Source organism: Chroicocephalus ridibundus, chromosome 1 (genome assembly GCF_963924245.1).
Source record: "Chroicocephalus ridibundus chromosome 1, bChrRid1.1, whole genome shotgun sequence".
NCBI classification, from domain to species: domain Eukaryota; kingdom Metazoa; phylum Chordata; class Aves; order Charadriiformes; family Laridae; genus Chroicocephalus; species Chroicocephalus ridibundus.
This window is the reverse complement of record NC_086284.1, coordinates 118,097,431-118,118,565: the sequence shown is the minus strand read 5'-3', so window position 1 is coordinate 118,118,565 and position 21,135 is coordinate 118,097,431. Positions and strand designations below refer to the sequence as shown.

General features: G+C 45.9%; 1 protein-coding gene across 3 annotated transcripts; it reads left to right on the top strand.

Moving 5' to 3' along the window:
- Positions 1-3,980: 3,980 nt before the first annotated feature.
- Positions 3,981-16,706, top strand: LOC134521667 (uncharacterized). 3 transcript variants are annotated; one of them, XM_063348375.1, is made up of 8 exons: positions 3,981-4,915; positions 5,783-6,073; positions 7,387-7,674; positions 9,275-9,574; positions 10,790-10,921; positions 12,223-12,327; positions 13,844-13,987; positions 15,178-16,706. In XM_063348375.1, the coding sequence occupies exons 1-8, from the start codon at positions 4,861-4,863 to the stop codon at positions 15,564-15,566; spliced, it is 1,704 nt and encodes a 567-aa protein (XP_063204445.1). In that variant the 5' UTR covers positions 3,981-4,860; the 3' UTR covers positions 15,567-16,706. The 3 variants fall into 3 exon arrangements, with proteins under 3 accessions (XP_063204445.1, XP_063204455.1, XP_063204448.1); XM_063348385.1 differs by having other exon boundaries at positions 13,844-13,956; positions 15,178-15,352; XM_063348378.1 differs by lacking the exon at positions 7,387-7,674.
- Positions 16,707-21,135: the final 4,429 nt, after the last annotated feature.

Below are 21,135 nucleotides of genomic sequence, written 5' to 3'. Positions count from 1 at the left end.
CGCGGCCCTCACGCAGCCCCGCTGGCGCTCCAAGCGTCAGCCCTTGCCCTTCGGGCGGGGCCACGCGGCTCCCCTTTACGAGGAAGGGCCCGAGTTAGTATTTTTTTTTCGTTAACAGCCCGAGGGCCCGGCAGCGGGGCCCGGACACGCCGCCTGGCGGCGACTGCTGGCTGCCCAACTGCCAACCACCAACGGCTAACGGCCCGCCAGGCGCGCGCCACCCGTTGACCGCCGCCGCCCGCCGCTGGCCGCTGCGCACCATGGGAAGCGGAGTCCTGCGGCGGCCGCCGTTCCCCCGCCGCCGCCCCGTGCTGGACTACGATACCCAGAAGACACCAGCGGGCGGGAGGCCGCACCGCCTACCCTCGGGGCGCGAACAGGTGCCGGGGGGGCGCATGCGCAGTAGGGACACGGCAGGCGGGGTCGCGGCGCCAGTTATTTCATTATGTATTTATTACACATTAGGGAGCCCAGCCGTTCTTCGCTCCGCGCCCCCTTGGTGGGTGCTGCCACTCCGCTTCTCCTCGCTCACCCTTGGGGGGGCTCCGCCGCCGCGGGGCGCTTTGCCGTGCGCGGCCTGAGGGAGGCGGTCTGGGGCGGCTGTCGGGGTCGTGGCCCGGCAGGACCCGGCATGGAGAAAGGCAGAAAAGATGTGGAAGGAAAGGGGTCGATGCAGGGGAGCAGCAGTTCGGAGAGGGCGGTGTGGGAAGGGGCTGCAGGCCGAGGGAGCGTGGCGGTGGGGAGCGAGTGTGGGGCTTCAGGGGAGGGCAAAGTAGCTCTTGCATCTGTGTGGCACTGATGGAAACGGCAAAATGTAAGCCATGTACTCCATCTTTCCTTTTGGCCTGTGCTGCCTGTTTCCATGGTCGCTGAAGAAGGACTGCCATACCGAGTCACACTAAAGACCCACCTAAAGGCCTGCCTATAAGAAAGGAAAGCATGGAGTGACGCTTCCTTCCTGTGTAAGGCCCTTCCAAGTCAACTTTATCTGTGGCCTGGCGACCTTCGCCTAAAGGTTGTATCTGCAACTTTGCGTTCACATGGTTGTAGCTGCGGTACTCTGATCCATATATCTGAGGAGTGTAACTTATGATATAATTTACGTCACAGTTTTACAGATTTCTTTTACAGTCTTTTCCTTGCAAATGTCTGAACATGATACTCTAGTAAACATCTTACTCTCGCTCACTTGAGTTTTCTGTATCTGTAAACAATACTACCTACTGATTTCTCAGTTTTAATTAAGCTGAAAATGTAATCTTAGTGGTCTAGAGGAAGAACTCAACCTATATTGTGGAAAGTGCTTCTAAAATGTGAAACTTTTGCAGTAAAGCACTGTAGTTCCTCATGTTTTATGCTGAAGTGTTTCAGACTGCTCAAAATAAAATGCAGTCTGTCTTACTTAATTCACACTTCTGTCTGTAGGAAGAAAAAAGGCTCGCTTAAGCATCATGGATGAAACACTTTCAAGAAAAAGGCAAATGTCATAGATTTTGCCCTGTAATAGTGTTTTGAGTCTGGCATTGCTGAAGCTTGCAGTTGTCTACTACTGTATTTTTAATATCCAGATATATTTCAATGTTATACTTGGTGACTTGTGAGTCAGTACTCCCATTCTTTTATGTTTTTGTCAAACAGAGTGAGCTGGGAGATCAGTTTCGTTGGGGATGTAGAGTCTTGTCAGGGCATTGATTAGGTATTTAGAAAACACATTTAAGAGCATACTGGGCAGCAGAAGTTGGGCAAGAGGAAGTGACAGGTACACATTCATTTTTTTCTAGCAGTTTTCTGTGAAGTAGCAATATTGCGCTAATGTAGTCCTGTGTGTGGAGGGACATCAGGCAGTTAACAGCATTGGAAAGCCAACCAGAATGGGTGAAATGTCTTCTACAGTTGTGGGAGAACTGGAAGAACAACCATGAATGAGATGCTTATTCTCTATATTTGAAAGCTTGTTTTTCACCAGAGAGAACTTGCAACTGGTTCTTTGTACAGCTTTAAATAACTCTGCTTTATTATTATTTTTTTTTCAATTAGATAAATGTCCCAGCATGTGTTAAGAAAACTAGATTTTGCTCTCGGAGATCTGGGGAATAAGGTGTTTGTGTACTGAAGGGGGCAGTCTTTCCCCATTTCTTCCCTCAGGCGTTGTTGAATTACATCATTTTAGGTAATGGTTGATCCAGGAATTGAGCTATATTAATGTGGTTATTTGTTTAAATATGTATTTTGTCGGTCTCATCAGAGTAATTGTGTTATGCAAAGTAAAAGATAGCAGCCTCGGGTCCCATTGCAGCTTCATTTCAATTGGAACTGATCGGTTGACAAGTTCTAAGTGAAACTGTGTACCTGAAATTACATACGCATGCCTTATCTGCCCAAAGGTAATGGTATATGCAAATTATTTGGGCTTCAGCGGTCTGTGGATGCTGAGAAGAAATGATTACCAAAGGAGACTTTTTAAACAGTTAAGGTAATTATGAGAATACTGAGGGCTAGTACTCCATGAAGGTTTTGCATGAGAAGCCTATCAAAGGGAGGCTGGAGTCACTCAGCTGGTTTTCTTTTGAGCCTTCTATGATTATGATGACTGCCTGAGGGTCAAACAAGCAAGACAAAGCTTAAAACAAAAAGCTTAAATAGAGTTGCACATAAATACGTGCATAGGCACATATACACCTGCATGCATACACGTCTTCATCATACCGTGAGAATTATGAAGGGCCCACTGATGTTAACAAGACCAGTGTGACTAATGGGGCAAGTCAACATCTTTCCACTTTGAACCCAGGATAAAGCAATAGCTGAAACGCCAACTGCCACTATTCAGCAAGCGTTGCTGCTGTTTTGGGCTGTGTAAAGACTTAGCTGCTTACCAACTACCTGCTGCCATTTTTCCACGTAACAAGGACCATCACCAGTTTAGTGTGGCAGGCAGGAAGGAAGAGGACCTGTGCCATCACCAGTATATCAGCAGTAGGTCAAATGGATGCCTCTGGGGACCCGCACTGCTTGTGGGACTCATTTACTGGTCTAGGTGTTGACTACCGTACAAGGATTGATATTGAGGAGGGGGTATCTGAGGCAGCGTGCTGTCCATCTTTGTTATGGTGAAAGATGCTCATTATTGGCTTAGCTGTTCTCCTTCAGAGATCTTTTGAAATTGAATGATGTTGGCTGCAGATGGCACTGACAGGCTTCTGGCTGTTTATCTGGCTTCTCTGAGTTGGTGCAGGACTGTGCATGGTTTAGACTTACTGTATTTGCTGGCTTTTTGTGCCTGTTTCTTGCAATTAATTTGAATGCTTTTGTGTTGAAAGAAGTTAGTTTGCAGTTTTTCCTCCCTTTTCTTCTGAATGTGTAATCATAGTTTTTTCTTTTTCAGAGTGCTGTGATTTTCACAGTTTCCATGTTTGCTGAAACAAGCCAGTAAAGATGACCCACAAGGCTGTATTTCGTGGTCAAACACATATCCAGTGAAGGTAGCAATGAAGGTTATGGAGGCTCTCTGGTAAAGCTTGCACATGAGAAGTGCTTGACTTGTTGATTGAATGGCTGCATATATTTTTAGTAAGGCTGAGGTCTTTCAGGCGGTCCCTTTTGAGATGTCTCTCATTTCTATATGAGTGGGAACCACAGCAGGCAGTTATTTTAGATAGTCAGTGTGTGATAGTTGACATTTGTTTCATTTTAAGGCTCTTGGATGCATGCTTTTCTATGACCCTATACTTGCTGAGTGTGGGCCCGAAGCGTTGCTTGACAAGCAGAAAGAGAGGCAACCTATTCTCCTCCCCAGAAGTTCTGTCCATTTTGTTGCTTATCCTGTGTGTCAGCTCTGCCCCATGTGCAGTTTTCCTTGTTGAAGTAGATGCAGTGATTTGGGGAAAAACAAGAGGCAGCAAAGACAGGTTCAATCAATAATTTGCTGCTCAAGTTGCAGCCTTGGTGTGGTGCACGTACTGCAAAGGTAAGCTTCACCCTAATTTATGGGCTTTCTGTCAGGCTGGGAAATCAGATTCTCTGAACTCCAGAAATAAATTTACTTTCTAAGGTGACCACTCAGCTGACAGAGGTGTGTTGGAATCATGGGCTTCTCTAGAGACTCGTGTGAGTTTGGCTTCTTCACATACTCCCCTTTGGTGTATCAAGAAGTGCTTTGTGCTGTCTCCTGTGGCTTCGTTTGGTTGGTCATGTACATGCTCAGGCAAAACTGGAAGTTGAGCAGGACGCATGGCGCTGCTTTGGGTTGCTGTGTGGTGTTGCCCTGTTTCACATAAATTTTGTCTCCTTGGGGAAAGCTCCAATACTGCAGGTAACTGTAATATAGTTCTTTGTGGTAGACATTCTCACGCTTTTGATGATAAAGCCACCACTACGCACCTTACCAAACACAAATAAGAGCTTTTGCAGTGTTGGAGTATTTTCGCAGAGGGCCAGAGGAGCAGTTGTACAGACATGTGAGTCCATCTCCAGCAGTAAATCCTCCTTTGCTGACCTGCAGCTACACCTTTTCTCTGGATTTCTTTTTGCTGTGAAAAATTGTCTGATAGTGCTAACCTCCACTTGTGGCTTGGAAAGAAGGGAAGCATACCCACAAGTTCATAGCTGATACTGCTCTAACAGGGGTTTCAACCACAGGATTTTTTTTTTAACAAAATAGCTATTTCAGAATTCTTTGGTCAGGTTCAGTAAGGAAATGGTTAGCATGCAAGAATACTTTAAATATTTCTCCTCGTCTTCTTACTTCAAGCCGTATCATTCACTAGGGTTCTAAGCTAGCAGGATTTAAAGATTTCCTGGTGAACAAGCCCATAAAGAAGTGTATACATAATAGCAAAGAAAAAGTCACTTCCATCCAAAATGTTACCTATTTTCACCTTCCAGGCTGCATTGTGTGCACTTGTTATTCTTGAAGGTAAGTAAATGTATTTAATTCTTAATGATTTCCTACTAGCAGCATGCTTTTATGCTAAACTGGAATGGAAAATCTGTTTTGGTATGGATGTGTTCTTAGAGGTTTATGCTGCTGAGTTTATTAGCTGCAGGACTAGGACAACATTTGAGTGTTGGGTCGAAACAAAATTATGTTCTCAAAGTGTTTTAGCTTGCTGCACTTGCTATTCTAAGCATCTTCTGCTTGAAATTAATTCCAATGGGAAATAAAAGACCTCAGCTAATGGAATTACGTCAGTATATTTGTAATATGAAAAAGTCAAGCAATTAAAAATAGAATATTAATTAATTAAGCTTACAGCTTCCTCTTAAAGATTTAATGTTTGAAGGAATGCTGTAGTAAACTCTAGCAAGATAATACTAATAAAACAAATACAATTCGACAGAGTTGGCTTACTAGATATTATTAATTGAGTATGAGTTGTGTCTTCATATTTACAAATAATAAAAATGGTGGATTCGTTAGCTGTCAGGAATACTTTTCAACATGTATCAGGTTATGCCATTTGTGGCTTTATTTCATCAAAAATCTCTTACAAGATTTTAAAGAAATTTCTCAAGCTTTATGAAACTGCTAAGGAGAAAGACTAGTACAAAACCACCTGAGCATAATCTATGGTACTCGGACAAACCAGAGTTTAGTGATTAGTTTGAGATCATACATTTCAGTAGCTGGATTTGGAAGCGAATCCCAATTTTCTCTCTTAAATCCCAGCTCTCAGGGGATGTTCTCAAACCCGTGTCATTGCCAGAGCTTCAGCCTGATGGCTGTAATTATGTTGAACTGTTTGGTGTTGAACTTTTTTCTGTGTGTGCACTGTGTTTTCAGCTTGCAGGGATGTGACAACGGTAGATGTGAGAGTGTGCGACTATGTTATTTTTGACCTTGACTATGCCCAATTGGAGCGGTCCTTTTGGATCAGCTGGCACAAGGGAAATAAGTCCACACAGCGCTGGACGTATGACAACACCAGGCATGGCCAGAACATTCGTGTCTTTCCTAATGGGACGTTGGGGCTCCGCGTGGTTGGGAAAGAGGATGCAGGATGGTACACAGCCACAGTGTGCAACAGTTCTCAGCATTGTCTCTACCAAAGCAAATTTCAGCTACGTGTGCATGGTGGGTGTAAACTCTCACTTTAAAGTCCTTGTTTTTCTGTGTTGGGATGCCTGGATCAGACGCTTGTTTATCTTAGTGATGTATAGATTATGTATTCACAGTTGGCAGCTTCTGCCTTTGTTTTTGAGTTCATTTGATAATCTGGATGAGAACACTTGCATGTTATATTTTTGATTAAACATTTGTTACACTTGCAATTAGCATCTACGCTTGTGCTACAAGTCTAAAAGCAAGATGTTACAATTAGACTTTTAAACCAAACCATTTAAGCTCCTAAATGTGCTGAGCTCTTATGAGCTTCCTTATTTAGTTACTGGGTGCTAATTTTAGACTCTGTTTCAAATCTTGGTTTTCTGTCTCTTTATCCAGTGCTTGAATTTACCAGAAAATTTACCGGAATTTACTAGAAAAATTAGAAGTTTATTTTGAAATATGTGTTAACATAGCTATTGAGGTCAACCAGGGTTCTGATTACACTGCTGTTTGGGGCCAATCCTTTTTTGTGCCTTTTAGTTAGTGCCCATCCTCTGTTTACTGGAGGTAGGAACCAGACAAATTTTTTCCTTCTTATCCATTGAATGGATAAACAAACAAACAGGAGTTGTTTTAAGCTGTTTGAGATGCATGGTATCTTATTTTGAAATAGCTAGGCAACTGAACTATATTATGGCAGGTGGTTTTAATGTAAGCAGAAGCTTTGCTTGTCAGGGCAAAACAATCTTCGCCCAGAAGCAGTTGCCTTTCAGAAGCAAGCAGTTATCATTTGCATGGGAGTTATTTTCATTCAGACCTTGAGACAACAGTAATTTTATAACTTAGACATGCCAAATTCAACTTATGGCATAGGGTTTGTTTCCACTTCTGACATAGCAGCTATTGCAAATGACATGATCCAGTTTTGTCGGGAAACTGTTAAAAGTTACTATTTGGGTTTTGAACAGTGTTGAAGACAATATTTTAGATATATCCCTAGGCATTAATATATATGATGGATGCCGATTCATAATACATTCTTGATATGTCTTGTGGCCCTCCCAGTAGGATTCTCCATTCCTAAATCAAATCCAATCAAAATGCTTCCTCAGCATGACAAGGAAATGGACCTTCTCATGGTTCTCAAGGAACTGTTCAGGAACTTAGTTTGTTACCTGCCTTGCTCTTAAAAGCAAGCTCTGGCTGCATGCAGGTTCCTGGTAGATGACTTGTAAGCCTGTGTGGAAATGCTTCCAAGTTAGTAAGAGATTTCAAAAAACAAATATGTGTGATGTCCCGTGCATCCCTTAAGTAAATATGCATGTGCTCCCTTTCAACAGGGCACCTTGTCAGAGGGCATGTAGGTGACTGTGTTACTTTTGACCTGAACTGCGTGCAATCAGTCAGGTACATCCATATCATGTGGAAGAAAGAAAACCAGCGAGTGGCCAAGATAAGACAGGCAGAAAATGCCCCTGTGATCTACTGCAACAGAGCCCACGTGTTCCCTAACGGCAGCTTGAGCCGTTGCCCCACACAATGGGGGGATGAGGGAGAGTATGTGGCAGAAGTATATGATGAGGATGGCTTCCATTTGCATCAGGAAACTTTTAACCTGGAACTGCATAGTAAGTCCGAGCGTGCAATGCATGTGTGATGAGCTATTTTCAGTAGGTGGCCTTGCACTGTTTGTGTGCCTTGTTTTGTCTTTGGGGTCTTTTCCCAAATGTTGTATTTTGTAGAGGAATTAAATATCCAGAGAAACGTTCCCACATTTCTTCCCTTCCATTCTCTGAGTATAGCTGTGTCATAGGACATAAATCTAGAAGTGTAGTTTGCCTGGAGGTAGCAGAGCAAGGAGATACCCTCATTTGTGTGGCAAATCCTGAAAACAACACTTAGATGGTGTATGCTACTCTGACAGGTTTCCTTGTCCAGGGCCTGTGTTCAGAAGGTATCTGGCTTCTGAATTCCAACAGGATGGTAAGCCAAGAGCCCTGGCCAGGCCATGCTTATGGTTTACTTGCCAGCATGAAGAAAAATATAATTATGGGAAAACCCAGTAAAACCCAGAATTGGGAAAGGGTCCTACCAGGGTTCGGACTCCTGTGGTTTGCCTAATGCTTGATTTCAACTCAAATGGCCCTTTGTAACATGAACCCAGACTTTGATCCACCCTCGTCAGTGCTGTGTCATGTCATAGTTTGCATAGGTGGGAGAGGGTCTCTATATGTACAGGTTGATGTCTGGAATGGCTGTTGGGGACAATTGTGTGCCTAAGGGTCATTCTCGTGTTGGTAAAACAGTCTTTTAGAAGTTAATTTTGGAAAGTCTAGCTGCATTTCAAGCCTTCTCCAAAGTGCAATGGTCTGCAAGAAGACCTGGGTCTTAGGCATGATGTAAAACCAAACGTTGAACAGAGGCATGAGCGGTTCCATGTCTGTTTTTTTGAAGGAGTGCTCTGGCTCCAAATCTGTGTGTGTCCTTCCTCAAGTTCCCTTTGCTCTTTTCAGCACACGCAATGTCCTCCTTCGTTTTCTGTCCTTATCTCTTGTTGGGAGGAGGGTGGCAGTGGGGGTGCTTTGAGGGTGCATGTTGGGTACAATTTCAAGCTAGCACAGAGCAATTTACTCGCAGGTACAGGGTTAGCTCCTGTGGTACCAGTGACCCTTTACCCATGCAGACTCAGAGGTCAGCGTGAGCTAAGCAGTGCCCATCTACCCTAGGGGTTTTGCTCTTCACCTTAAGCTCTGTGCCGCTACTGCAGCATTCTGGGGGTGGTATTTTACCACTACCTGAGGTATGCACGTAAGCCACAGGCAGAGCAGAGACCATAATGGAGTTACAAAGTGCGAAGGGGCTGCCCTCAATTTACGTAAGTCTTGTGCAGACAGCACCAATGAATGTTTTAAGGCTGAGTGGAGTCCATTAACCCATAGCTTACCTAGCCCTGGGCCCACCTTGTAGTGAGGAAAATCTGTGTAGGCACGTGAAATGGAAGAAACATTATTAAAATGGAAAAAAGCTGTCTTATTACAAGTTAAGATATTAAAGCAGTCTTATAGTGCATCTCTCTGTATTGGTTTCAGGCTGATATTTCAAATAACTATTTGAAAAGGAAGAACACTTCCAATTAACAAGAGATACAAGGAATATTCCTGCTTGTGGTCACTCTCTGTGGAATGTAAAATATCCCAATAATAAGCAGTTATGTTTTTCTCCCCTCAGGAGTGGAAACATTCAAAGAAATCACAGAATTTATTGGTGGATCCATGTTCTTGAATCTAACAGAGACAAAGCTGAAACACTTCTTCCAGGTAGTCTGGAAAAAAGAAAACAGAGAAATTGCTTGGACAAATGGTTCTTGGGTTTGGTACCATGAGGAATATTGTAACAGGTCTGAGATTGTGTCTAATTACAGTCTCAGACTAGACAGGATTCAGAAACGTGACTGTGGGAGATATTCTATAGAAGCGAATGACAGAAATGGGAGAACTGTCTATGAATGCATTGCTAATGTGAAAGTTGGTGAGTATCACGTAAAAATGCTGGCTCTCAGTTAAGCAAAGGGGTTTTGTTTTGTTTTCTTTTCTTGAATCCAGATTCAATACACAATCCCAGATGGATTATGTAAGAGATTGCCCCAAATGCACTAGCAATTAGCTAATTAACAGATGGATGAAACAAAGACTAGCTAGGGTAAGCCTGAGTGTGTAAAGCTGGGTGTTTGCTTGCCAGCATGACTGTTCCAGCCAACGGCCTAGTCAGCAGAAAGTGTCATTTTGTTTCTAGTTTGTTACTCCAATATATTTTGAAAATACTATGAGCTGTGATAGAAAAATGACTTTTTGAGACAGTAGATGTGTTGTGTTCTAATGATTGCTGGTTTAGATGCATCTGAAGAACTTTTTGGTGAATTTGAGTTTCCCCCAAGTTGGGGAAAAATGTGCTTTCACATCTGCAAGGGTTACTGTGGTGGGGAAACTGCAAACTTTTAATTAAATTACAATTCTAGTTTTCTTCTAAATTTCACAGTGTAAGAGATACAACCAGTGTAGTCACATCAATACAACTTTTTCATTTGGGTTAAAATTAGCCTTTACTGGGCAAGGGACACATTTAAGAGAGAAAACCAACTGTAGTGAAAAAATGACTCACATTTCCTCCTTGTCTCTTCTCCTACATTTAATGCCGACTCTTGTGTTCATGGGCCAGCGCAGTTCTGGGCAGTGACATCTTATCTTAGCTTCTCAATGAAATGACACGAGCACTGCTTCAGTGCTGCATGCGCTTCCCTGTACACAAGGCTTTGGATTTTTCCGTGATGCAGAAACCCAATCAGAGTGATACAGAGAGACTTACTGGTATAGCTGACTATCACACAGTGATACTAAAATACCTAGTGTGTGAATATATCTCAGTATCTGTTCTTATCACACCTTACATGTTTCTCAGTTGGTGGTGTGAGGCAGAAAGAAGAGCCAGTGAGCCAGGCTGTTGGCTGAGGTCTGTCCCGATGTCATGGGTTACAGGCTCCCATATATGCTTTGGGAAAAGAGGCCCTTTGATTGTAAAATCATTAGAGAAAATAAAGAAAGGAACCTTCAGTTTTAGAAGTCAGCTTTCCGACAATAATGTACTTAACAGGATGTTACAAAAATAGTTAAGATCAATAAAGCTAACATAGTACAGGAGGATGAAGGTACAGTGAAGTGTTTTTTTACAACTGAACTTTCCTTGTAGAGCAAAAGGAGACATTCGGAAGAAATCCTCTTCATGTACCATTCTATATTCTCATAGTATCACTAGGAGTTGTAACTATTACTGTCTTGGTTGCACTGATATGGCATTTTCAGAAGCACAAAGACAGATCAGGTAAGAAGTCCTATTCAATGCTTTCAGAATACAGAAACTCTATTTAAATAGCCATTCCTGTGTAGATCCAGTTCTCTGCATTTCAGGGAATATCTGTCAGTGCAGTTTCTAATATGAGTTGGGTTAAGACTAGCAGGCTGCAGCTTTACACTGCGGTCAGGGCTGGCGATGGCACATGGCTCTGCAGGGGCTGACTGCCTGAGGCTTTCCCACATTGATGAGAGGACTTTCAGCCCTGCCTCCTGCCAAGTCCTGTGCTAGGAGTGTCCAGGCTGGTCCCGTGCGTCTGCAAGGTGCACTTGTGGCAAGGCCTTAGAAGGTCCCAGCAGCTGCCGTTTTCCTGTTTCCATGGTCTGCTGAGAGATGGTTTTGTCATTGGAGGTGGAATGTTGGCTGTTAAAACAGGGCCTCATATCTCTGCCCGGTGGGGCTCATCTGGGTTTGGGCACTTTTGGGAACACAGTGTTGGTGAGTGCCAGCAGTGGTGGGACACCCATGTTTACTCCTGAGTCAGTGACCCTAGCCTGAATGTGATGTGACCTCCCCAAGCCCAGACACCATGTCACTGCTGGAGCTGTGCGGGTGAGTGTTTGTTAACCGGGCTGAACCATGGCAGTGTTGTGCAGTATGCATGAAGCTGTGCTGCTGCTCAGGAGCTGCACGTTAGCACCAAGGCCTGTGTGAGATTTTAATCCAAATTTAAGATCTGGTTTGTCAGTTTTAAGTAGCTCACACACAAATGGGGGCAAGATGGGAATGAGAATCATGGGTCCCTGCAGCAAATGTGTAAGGTGAGGAGAGAGTGGGTTTGTGTGGCCTAGTGGAAGATGGTGGCCTTCTTTGAAAAGAAGCTGTTAGTTATTCCAAAGCGCCTCCAGGCGGTTCAAATGCAAAATTGGCCCAGCACATTGGTAGTGGAGACAAAAGGTAGTTTGTCCCATATGGTGTGAAGGAGTGGGTAGTGATTTGAAAGGCTTAAAATCTTAACAGAGGACTGGGGTTAGGAAAGGTCAGATAAAAAAGAGAATTGGGGGGAGGGTGCATTCTTGGAGGAAGGGGCGTGCATGAAGAGACTGAAAAATACATGATGATGGGTGGGTAAAATATTCTCCATGGTTCAGAGTGGTGAGGGGCACTTAAGTCAGAGCCATTGCCTTTAGTTGTGTGCTTCTGAGCCTTACTTTTCTCTAGTAAGGGATGAGCTGTAGGGAATTGAGAGATATGCTGGGTTTGAATTCTTCCACCTCTTTCTGCAAACGTTTCAAGTGTATTCGTCTGCTTTTTACTTGACTTGGCTTAAGTTTGGATCACAGTACCAAGCATTCGACGTGCAAGTTTGATACTTACAGATGACAGAGACAATCCTGAGGAAGATAAAGAAAGGGAGGAAAACAGTCCTTGTTCACGTGAGTATCCATTACTGTGTGGCTTCCTAACGATTATAGAGAGGGAGCCAAGAGTGTGATTTTTCTGAGTGGTTTAGTGAGGCCTGATTGTCTTATTTAAACTGATTACTGTAATCAAAGGGATCTTTTCCTAGCATAGAATTATCTGAAATTTGAAAGATTCAAATTACTGAAAGTACTTAGAGCTCCTGACAGCATGAATACCAGGGTAATCTCATGTGCGCTGGACTAGGACTCTCTAGATGATGAGTTTTCTGCAGTCTCAGGTCCTTCCTACCCTAATCTACTGGGCTGTGAGCTCTTCAGCTGTTTGCAGAGATTTAGCTACTCACTGCCTGGGGATGGCTGGTGCTTTCCCTTCTTCCAATCGCCTGCACAGTTGTTAGGCATCATGCTTTCTGGGCAGAGGGGTTGGATTCAGACTATGCAGGGCAGACAGTATCTCTCCTGTATTAACTGCAGTGATCCTTCCATCTGTCTGTCCTTCTGTCTTCCCCATGCTCTCTTCCTTCTTCCCCTTTGTGATCCTTGCGCAGTTCCTCCCACTCGGCAGGAGGAGTTTCCACCCTAGCTCAGAGCCAGGCTATTGCAGTGTTTGGCACATGTGGCTCATTAGCCTGCAGAGCCTGTCTGCTCAACACCCAGATGTGATGTGCAGGGAGCAAAGGGAGCAGACCCCGGTGTCACCCCTAAAGAGGGTGCGTGAGGAACCCAGTGGCTTCTCTGGTGGCCAGAAGTGATTCCTGCATTGGAGTGCTGAGCACTGCAACACTAGAGGCATCACGTGTGAACTGTGTGGTTCAGGGAATAGATGTCTCTTCTTGAGCTCCTTGCCTGCTTTGTTTTGTAGTTATAGGAAGTGATGGAGGTAGTGGGTAAAGTGAAGTGAAACTCAGATGTTCTACTTGAGAGGCATGGCAGAGACTTAGGTTTCAATTTACACTTTTTCTGACTTTTCAGTGAATATACAAATCTAATAATTTTAGAAACTTGGCTTCAGCTGTGAAATATAGACATTTCTGTTTGCTTTCTGGTTTAAACAAGATACTTCCTCATGGAGGTTATTACTTAGCCCGGATCCCCGTAATTACTTATAGAGCTTCCTGTAGAGCTCCTTACCCTCATGTGAGTCCCCAGACTGGTTACTACTTTTCTGTCAGCGCTGGATTCATCAAACAGTGCCTGAGAGAAACAAGTTGAACTACTACGGGAACACTTTGCAGGGGCAGTTGTAATGATGTTCAGATGAAAACACTATAACTGTAGGCACTGGTCACAAACTCTGTGCCTGGCGTGTTTGCCAAAGCCATTTTGCCTGTCTGAACTCTGAACCTTGAGCTAGTGTTTTTCTTCTTTTTACTATGAAAACCTCCATTCCTGTCCTAGAAGTGGCTTCAGAAGAGTGTCTAAAGGAAGGCAGTCAGAAGTCAGACCAGGAACTGACATCCGAACTCCTTCTTTGTTGTCCACACACTGAGTTTGTTTTCAATTAAATGTGTTTTATTTCTCTTTTCAGAAAATGGTGAAAATCTTAGTGTGCAGGGATTAGATGGTACAAACTTCACTGAGCAAAAGACTAATGATTTGCTGAGAAACAACAAAGAGGCTAACCCAGCAACAGCTGACAAGGTGATGTATTCTGTTGTCTCCAGATTTCAAGGTACGCAGAAGCAAAAGCAAAACCTGAACTCAAAATATCAAAGAGCTTTAACAGAATTTCCCGTTGAATTGTGCAATGGATTGGAAGCAAGGTTCTGGTTGGGGCAGGGGAAGTGCTGCTGTGCTCGGCACCTGGCCTGTGCTTAGGGCAGCGTGTTTTGGCCCATGCTCTGGTCAGGGAATGCACTGCCATTGGAACTAAAGCCCAGGCCTTTTCTACCTCTTGGCGTGCAGAGCTGCAGCCAGCCCTGTCCAAAATGCTTGGGTGGCTCTGCTCAGCGTTACTGGCAGATACCAGTGCAGGCAGGAGTGAGCTGTTGGCCAGAAGCTCCGCTCCCACCACCTGAGCATGGAGGAGAGAGTGGGCAGTGAGGCCGCGGTGCCCTGAAGTGCTTGGCTATCCAGGTGGGAGAGTCCCCTGTGGTGCTCCTTCCTGCCAGGGGATGGTGAGGCTGTGCTTGTGGGTGTCCCCATGTCCTTTGCACTTACACCCACATCTTTCCCTGGGGGCTGTGGGAAAGGCTTGAGCTCAGGCACTATGAACAGAGCCAGCAGCCTGCAGGGGCGGCTGTGCCTCTCTGCCTACACAGGCGGTGGGAGCTGAGGGAGACCCTGTGGGTGTGGGGTCTGTGGGCAGGCCAGGCCTAGCAGGCTGTGTGCTACACCTGAACCCTGCAGTAACCACAGGCGTCCGCTCCTACTGTGTGCTAGCGAGAGGCAGGAAGGAGCAGCCGATATAAATAGAGGAGCTACTGTGAACGCTTGCACCCATTGGGGCTGTTCTGCAGGCAAGTGCTCACCTAGGGGTCTGTCATCTTCCCCCATCTCCATAAACCTCTTGAAGGCCTGGCCCTGGGTAAACCAGCCCTGTGGGCGAGCAATGACAGTATGCACTGTGAGATATGGCTCAGGGTGCCCCAGTGTCTACAATCAACTGGTCAGCAGCCTCTAGCTCACCAGCTTCTTTGGTGAGGGGCCGACCTGGCCCCTCTCTCTCCATGCTTCCCTCCCTCCTGGAGGATGGGAAGTAGATGGGGGTTCTTTTGCACATACTTCTTGACTGCTTTGCACATATTCTTTGGCTAGCCTTTGCCAGCTTCTGGCCCTGTGTTTTTCCTATGTCTGCATCATAATCTTGTCTAGTCAGTGGCATTAAAGAGATTTCTACGCAACCGACTCATTTCCTTCCAGATGGAGAAAGACCCAAGCTGCCAGGGCTCAAAAGTATGAAATCTGTAAAGCCTCAGGCTTCAGTTAATGAAGCGTATGTTGCCCCAAACATTGAGAAGACCACCCGTCCAGAATCTGAGCACTGCAATCCTCACAGATTTGAGGACTGCTTTTCACCAGATTTTGATCACTCCATTCCCCCAGTGCTTGATGGCTGTACTCCTGCAGAATTCAGTTGGTGCAGTCCTCCAGGACTTGAGGACTTGAAGGATGACTATTTGCCTTCAGGATCCACAGCGTCCTGCAAATGCAGTGAAGGAGACATGTCCTCTCAGTATGCTGTGGTCAAGAGCACAAGGGGACTCCCAGAAGACAAGCCTGGAGATTCAGTATGCAGTTCTTCCCATTGATTTGCCAGAAAAAAAGTCCACAGTATTTGACTTCAGGTTTTGACTCTTCCGTCTCTCCCAGCTAGCTTTGAGCTAACCTTGCAATTCTGCTGTTCCTCATATAAATCTGATTCTTTCTTTGCTTTTGAGAATTGGCTGGAAGCCTAAAAAGAAATCTCTCTGTGGATCAGTTTGTTTTCCACAGCTGATGCCCTCTTCCCTCTGCTGAAGGTCTTCCAGGAGAACCCATGAGGAACCCCTTGGAAAGCAGACATGGTAATTATCCCTGAGAAGAGTTCAGTCCCTGCTTGTCTTTGCTTCCACTAACGGGTGTCACTGTCAAAAGAGAAGGACCTTGGGGATTTCAGGAGGCCAGAGCAGGGCTCTGACCTCAGTCCCCCTCTCTTTTTGGGTGGTCCATGCACCTGACTGAATGGACAGGGAAACAGGGCAAGCACCTTAACGGCTCGGTGGATGGGCGTGGTTTGCTTAAACCTTCATCTAATACATACAATGTTAATAAAACTGCAGTTTAACTTGGTAGATATAAGCATAATCTTACTTCTGTTGCTTGCTTAGAGGAACGTGCTGCTTAGGTGGCAGTCAGTTCAAACTGTATCAGGAGATGGGAACTGAAGAACATGCAGCAGCTTTGATTTAGGAACTGTTGTTTTAGAAGGAAAAAAGAAAAGGAAGGAAAACAGAACATTGCTAGCAGATGGGTATAGCCATCTATGTAATTAATGAGGAGCCTTGGTAATTAATGTTGTATTTTCTGCAATGCTTGTGTTAAATTTTATCTTAAATGGTATGTAGTAATTTTAAGATGGCTTTATTTTAGTTATAAGGTGCTGCTTGTATGTTTCATGAAGTATGTTTTCTTACAGAATGTTGAATAAAAGTTGGTGGTTTTTTGTTATTACTGAAAAGGCGTTCCTGAATGTCATTGATTTGGTTTGCATGGCAAGGTTTTGGTAGCAGGGGGGCTACAGGGGTGGCTTCTGTGAGAAGCTGATAGAAGCTTCCCCCACGTCTGACAGAGCCAAAGCCAGCTGGCTCCAAGACGGCGGACCCTCTGCTGGGCCAAGGCCGAGCCCATCAGCGATGGTGGTGGCACCTCTGTGGTAACATATTTACAAAGAGGGAAAAGTTACTGCACAATACAGCAACTGCAGCCAAAGACAGGCATGAGAATATGTGAGAGCAGCAACTCCGCAGACACCAAGGTCAGTGAAGAAGGAGGGGGAGGAGGTGCTCCAGGCGTCGGAGCAGAGATTCCCCTACAGCACGTGGTGAAGACCATGGTGAGGCAGGCTGTCCCTGGGCAGCCCAAGGAGGTTAATGGTGGAGCAGATATCCACCTGCAGCCCACAGAGCACCCTACATCAGAGCGGTGGATGCCCAAAGGAGGCTGTGACACTATGGGAAGCTCACACTGGAGCAGGCTCCTGGCAGGACCTGTGGCCCCATGGAGAGAGGAGCCCATGCTCAAGCAGGTTTGCTGGGAGGACTTGTGGCATTGTGGGGGACTCGAGCTGGTACAATCTGTTCCTGAAGGACTGCACCCTGTGGAAGGGACCCATGCTGGAGCAGGGGAAGACTGTGAGGAGTCCTCCCCCTGAGGAAGAAGGAGCAGCTGAGACATGTGATGAACTGACTGCAGCCCTCATTCCTGTCCCCCTGTGCAGCTTTGGGGGGAGGAGGTAGAGAAAATTGTGAGTGAAGTTAAGTCTGGGAAGAAGGGCGGGGTAGGGTCAAGGTGTTATATGGTTTTATTTTCTCATTACCCTACTTTGATTTGATAGGTAATAAATTAATTTTCCCTAAGTCGAGTCTGTTTTACCTGTGATGGTAATTGGTGAGTGATTTCTCCCTGTCCTTACCTTGACCCGTGAGCCTTTCATTATATTTTCTCTCACCTGTCCAGCTGAAGAGGAGAGTGATAGAGCAGCTTTGGTGGGCACCTGGCATCCAGCCAGGGTCAACCCACCACAGTCATTATGAACTGGGATTGTTTATGTAATTTATTTAGCTGTTTAAGTATATCTTAACACATGTCCTTTCTGTAGATAAAACCTCTGGCTTTGTATTCTAACCCTGCCGTAGGCAAAGACACATGGTTGGTGTCTCTTTAGAGCAAACAGATGATTGTGGTTACAATCCTACTTCCTGACTGCCCTTTTTCATGGGGGAAAACCCACAAACCTTTCTCATCTTGTTCCCACAGGGTTGTTCTTGCTTTGCTTAGTCTTCATAGCTCTTGCTCCCCCTGTGTTCAGAAAGGAAATGTGTATTTTTTTGAAGAGGATCATGTGCTAGCTCACATTCAGGATGACCACAGAAAACACTCTGTCTGAAGGCAAAATTCAGGTTTACCTTCCTGTCTATGGTGTGAGCTTACGCATTTTCATGGTGTAAGAGCTCTTTAAATTCCTATTGGGTATTTATAGGAAAAAAAATTGAAAAGTCAATTCTGCTGTTGATCTATGAGAATTCGGTGATTCTAGATTTAGACTGAGAATCATCCCTATCTGATTACAATGAATGACACTTCTGGAGATAGCCAGTCTTGTAGTGTGATGAAAAATGAAGAGCTGATGAGTACAAAGTGTCTGAAAACTGAGTGAGGAATCTTTGATGGATTTGAGAAAGGCTACGCAAAGTCGCAAATTGGAGGAGGTCACAGCAAAGAAGTTTCCAAAACGGGTTGTGTGCTTAGCATGTCCTCCTGCTTACAAGGGGAAAACTAAGTAAATATTGCAATTTCATTGACTATATCAGATTAGTTTAAATTTGCAAAGTATTTAATGGTGGGAACTGTTGAGGGATATTAGTTGTTTAATGTAAATACGTAAATTTTAATTAGAATAAATTATTTAGGATTATAATATGGTGTGATCTCTGCTGTTTGCCTAGCTTTACTTAGCAGGAGTACTTAGATTTGCTGAAGTCTTTAAGCTGTGATAGTTGTTTTTCTTAGTAATTTTCCTAGCAGCTGGTACAGTGCTGCGTTTAGTCTTTTAGTATGGGAAAGATGTTGATATCACACTGATGTTTTGGCAGTGTTTTTCCCAAGTCTGGGATTCTTCAGTTCTCCATGTTCTGCCAGCGAGTGCAGGTGCACAAGGAGTGTGAACCAGAAGACAAGGAGTCTCCAACCCTTGGCTGAAACTGCAAATTAACAAGAAAAGAGCCTGCCTGGCTGGACACAGAAAAAGAATCTGATAAGGTGTTAGAAGATCCCAGACCAAAAATCACCATTGGACTAAAAGACATGTGAACAGTGCGAGAGCAGCAGGTGTATGGATCACAAGGGTGTAATTGCCCAGGGATTTCTTTGTTTGGGGTCCCTCTCTTTGGAGGCACCCAGCCTGGGCTGTCCTTGGTGTTGTACCTTTCAATTAAAGTAATTATTTTATAAAATCCAACACCTCAGACTCTGCTGTGGGAAACCTAGGGTCAAGCCTGAAGAAAGAGGGAGCGCACCCGAGAGCGTGTGTGAATGCTCAGGCAGCGGCTTCTCCTTTAACAGGAACTTTGCACGTCCGCTGCACGAAGGAGGTGGCTTTACAGGGGAAAGGAAAGCTGGCCTTCAGCGAGGAGGGCACCACAGGTGTAACTATACCATGTCTCTGAAGGAAAGAGTGACTGACTGCAGATTTCAGGTTGACATTCCTCAACTTTCCATGTGTGTCATTACTCTTTATTTTAAAGGGTCGTGTTTATCAATAAGATCTCCAACGTTCTGGGTTTGCGATGCACTTCTTGGTGCTATTGAATCAACAGCAGTGTGCAGTGAAGTCAGCAAGAAACCTGCCAGCTTCCTCCGGGTTTCAGGCCTGTTCTTCCTCTTGTACCCAAACACCAGCCCTGCCACCGGAGGAGCGCGCAAGGCTATGGCAGGGAGAGAGAGCACAGCCAGGCCTGGTTCGGCAGCAGGTTGCTCTCAATGGCTGCCGGGCGAGGCCTGGTGCTGTGCCGATGGCTGGGGTGAAGCGGCCCAGGGCTGGCTGCGGGGAACTGCCATGGGCCTGGTGTGCGCCAGCAGCCGGCTGCTGTGGCTGTATCATTCCTCTGGGCAGCAGCTTCTCTGCGTGGGTTTTATTTTTATTTTATTTCACCCCATCGCCACCCGCCCCCACCATTCTAGCAGCCCTCATTTAGCTGTTAACCCCACGTAATGGCGGCTTTCCACAGTGGGTTCCAGAACCTTCTGGGGCGCCTGTCAGCTGCCTCTGGATTGGCTGGCTCGTAGTTGTTAGCTGCCTTGTGATTGGCAGGTTGTGGGATGTGGGTGGGGCTGCCCTACCCACTGAGGGGCCGGTGTGGCCTGTGGAGGGGAGTGCAATGGGTGCCGTGCCGTGCCTGAGGGAGGAGCAGGAGGTGCAAAACGGGCCTCAAAACTCTGTCTCCTGCTCTGCCGGATTCCCGGGACAGCGTGATGCCGTGGGACCTGCTACAGGGCTCAGAATAAAAGAACCCGGAGAACTACTGGAAGGGTAATGTGGCGTTACTGTATCGTTTCCATACTGTATCCATTTTAGAATTACCCATTTAATATCTGTTTCGCTTGTTCGTGATGCTGTTATTGCTGACTGGACTCTGCCGGCGGTCTGTATAAGTGACCGGACATCTGGGACAAGTGGTGTATGGCTCTGGCTGGCTGAGGCAAGGGTTAGGGTCTGGCTGGCCAGCTGGGGCAAGTGCTGATAGGGCTCTAGTTGTCTGGTCATAGCAAATGATGTTAGGCGTTTGGCAGGCTGGCCAGGGCAAGTGGTTCAGGGCGCTGGCTGGGGCAAGCGATGTTAGGGTTCTGTCTGGCCATCTGGGGCAAGTGCTCTGGGGCTCTGGCTGGCCGGCTGGGAAAAGTTCTGTTGTGGCTCTATCTGGCAGGCTTTGGCAAGCACTCTATGGCTCTGGCTGGCTGGCTGGGTGAAGTTACGTTAAGGCTCTGGCTACCTGGGTGGGCAAGTGGTTTTAGGGCTCTGGCTTGCTGGCCGGGTCAAGCGCTCTAGGGCCGGTTTTGGTTATCTGGGGTAAGTGGTGTAAGCATCTGGTTGGCTGGCTGAGTCAAGTGGTGGTAGGGGTCTGGCTGGCCAGCTGGGGTAATTGTGCAGGTCTGTGGCTTGCCATCCGGTGCAAGTTGTGTCTGGAACTGACTGGCTGGCCAGGGCAAGTGGTGGTAGGGCTCTGGCTGGTCGGATGGGGGAAGTAGTGTTAGGGCTCTTGCTGGCTGACCTGTGTAAATAGTGTAGAGCTCATTCTGGCCAGCTGGACATGTGTTGGTGGGACTCTGGCTGGCTGGTCGTGGCAAATCGAGTAGTGGTCTGGCTCTCTGGTGGGGGCAAGTACTGTAGAGCTCTTGGTATTCGGACAAGGTAAGTAATGTTAGGGCTCAGTTTGGCCATCTGGGGCAAGTTATGTTAGGTCTCTGGCAGGCCAGCTGGGGCAAGTGTTGTCGGTACCTGTCTGGCCATCCAGGGCAAGTCATGTAGGGCTTTTTCTGGTCAGCAAGTGTCTAAGACTACTGTCTCCAACTAGCCGCTCAGTTCCCGACATCACTTGCTCTGGCTGTGCAGCCAGAGCCATA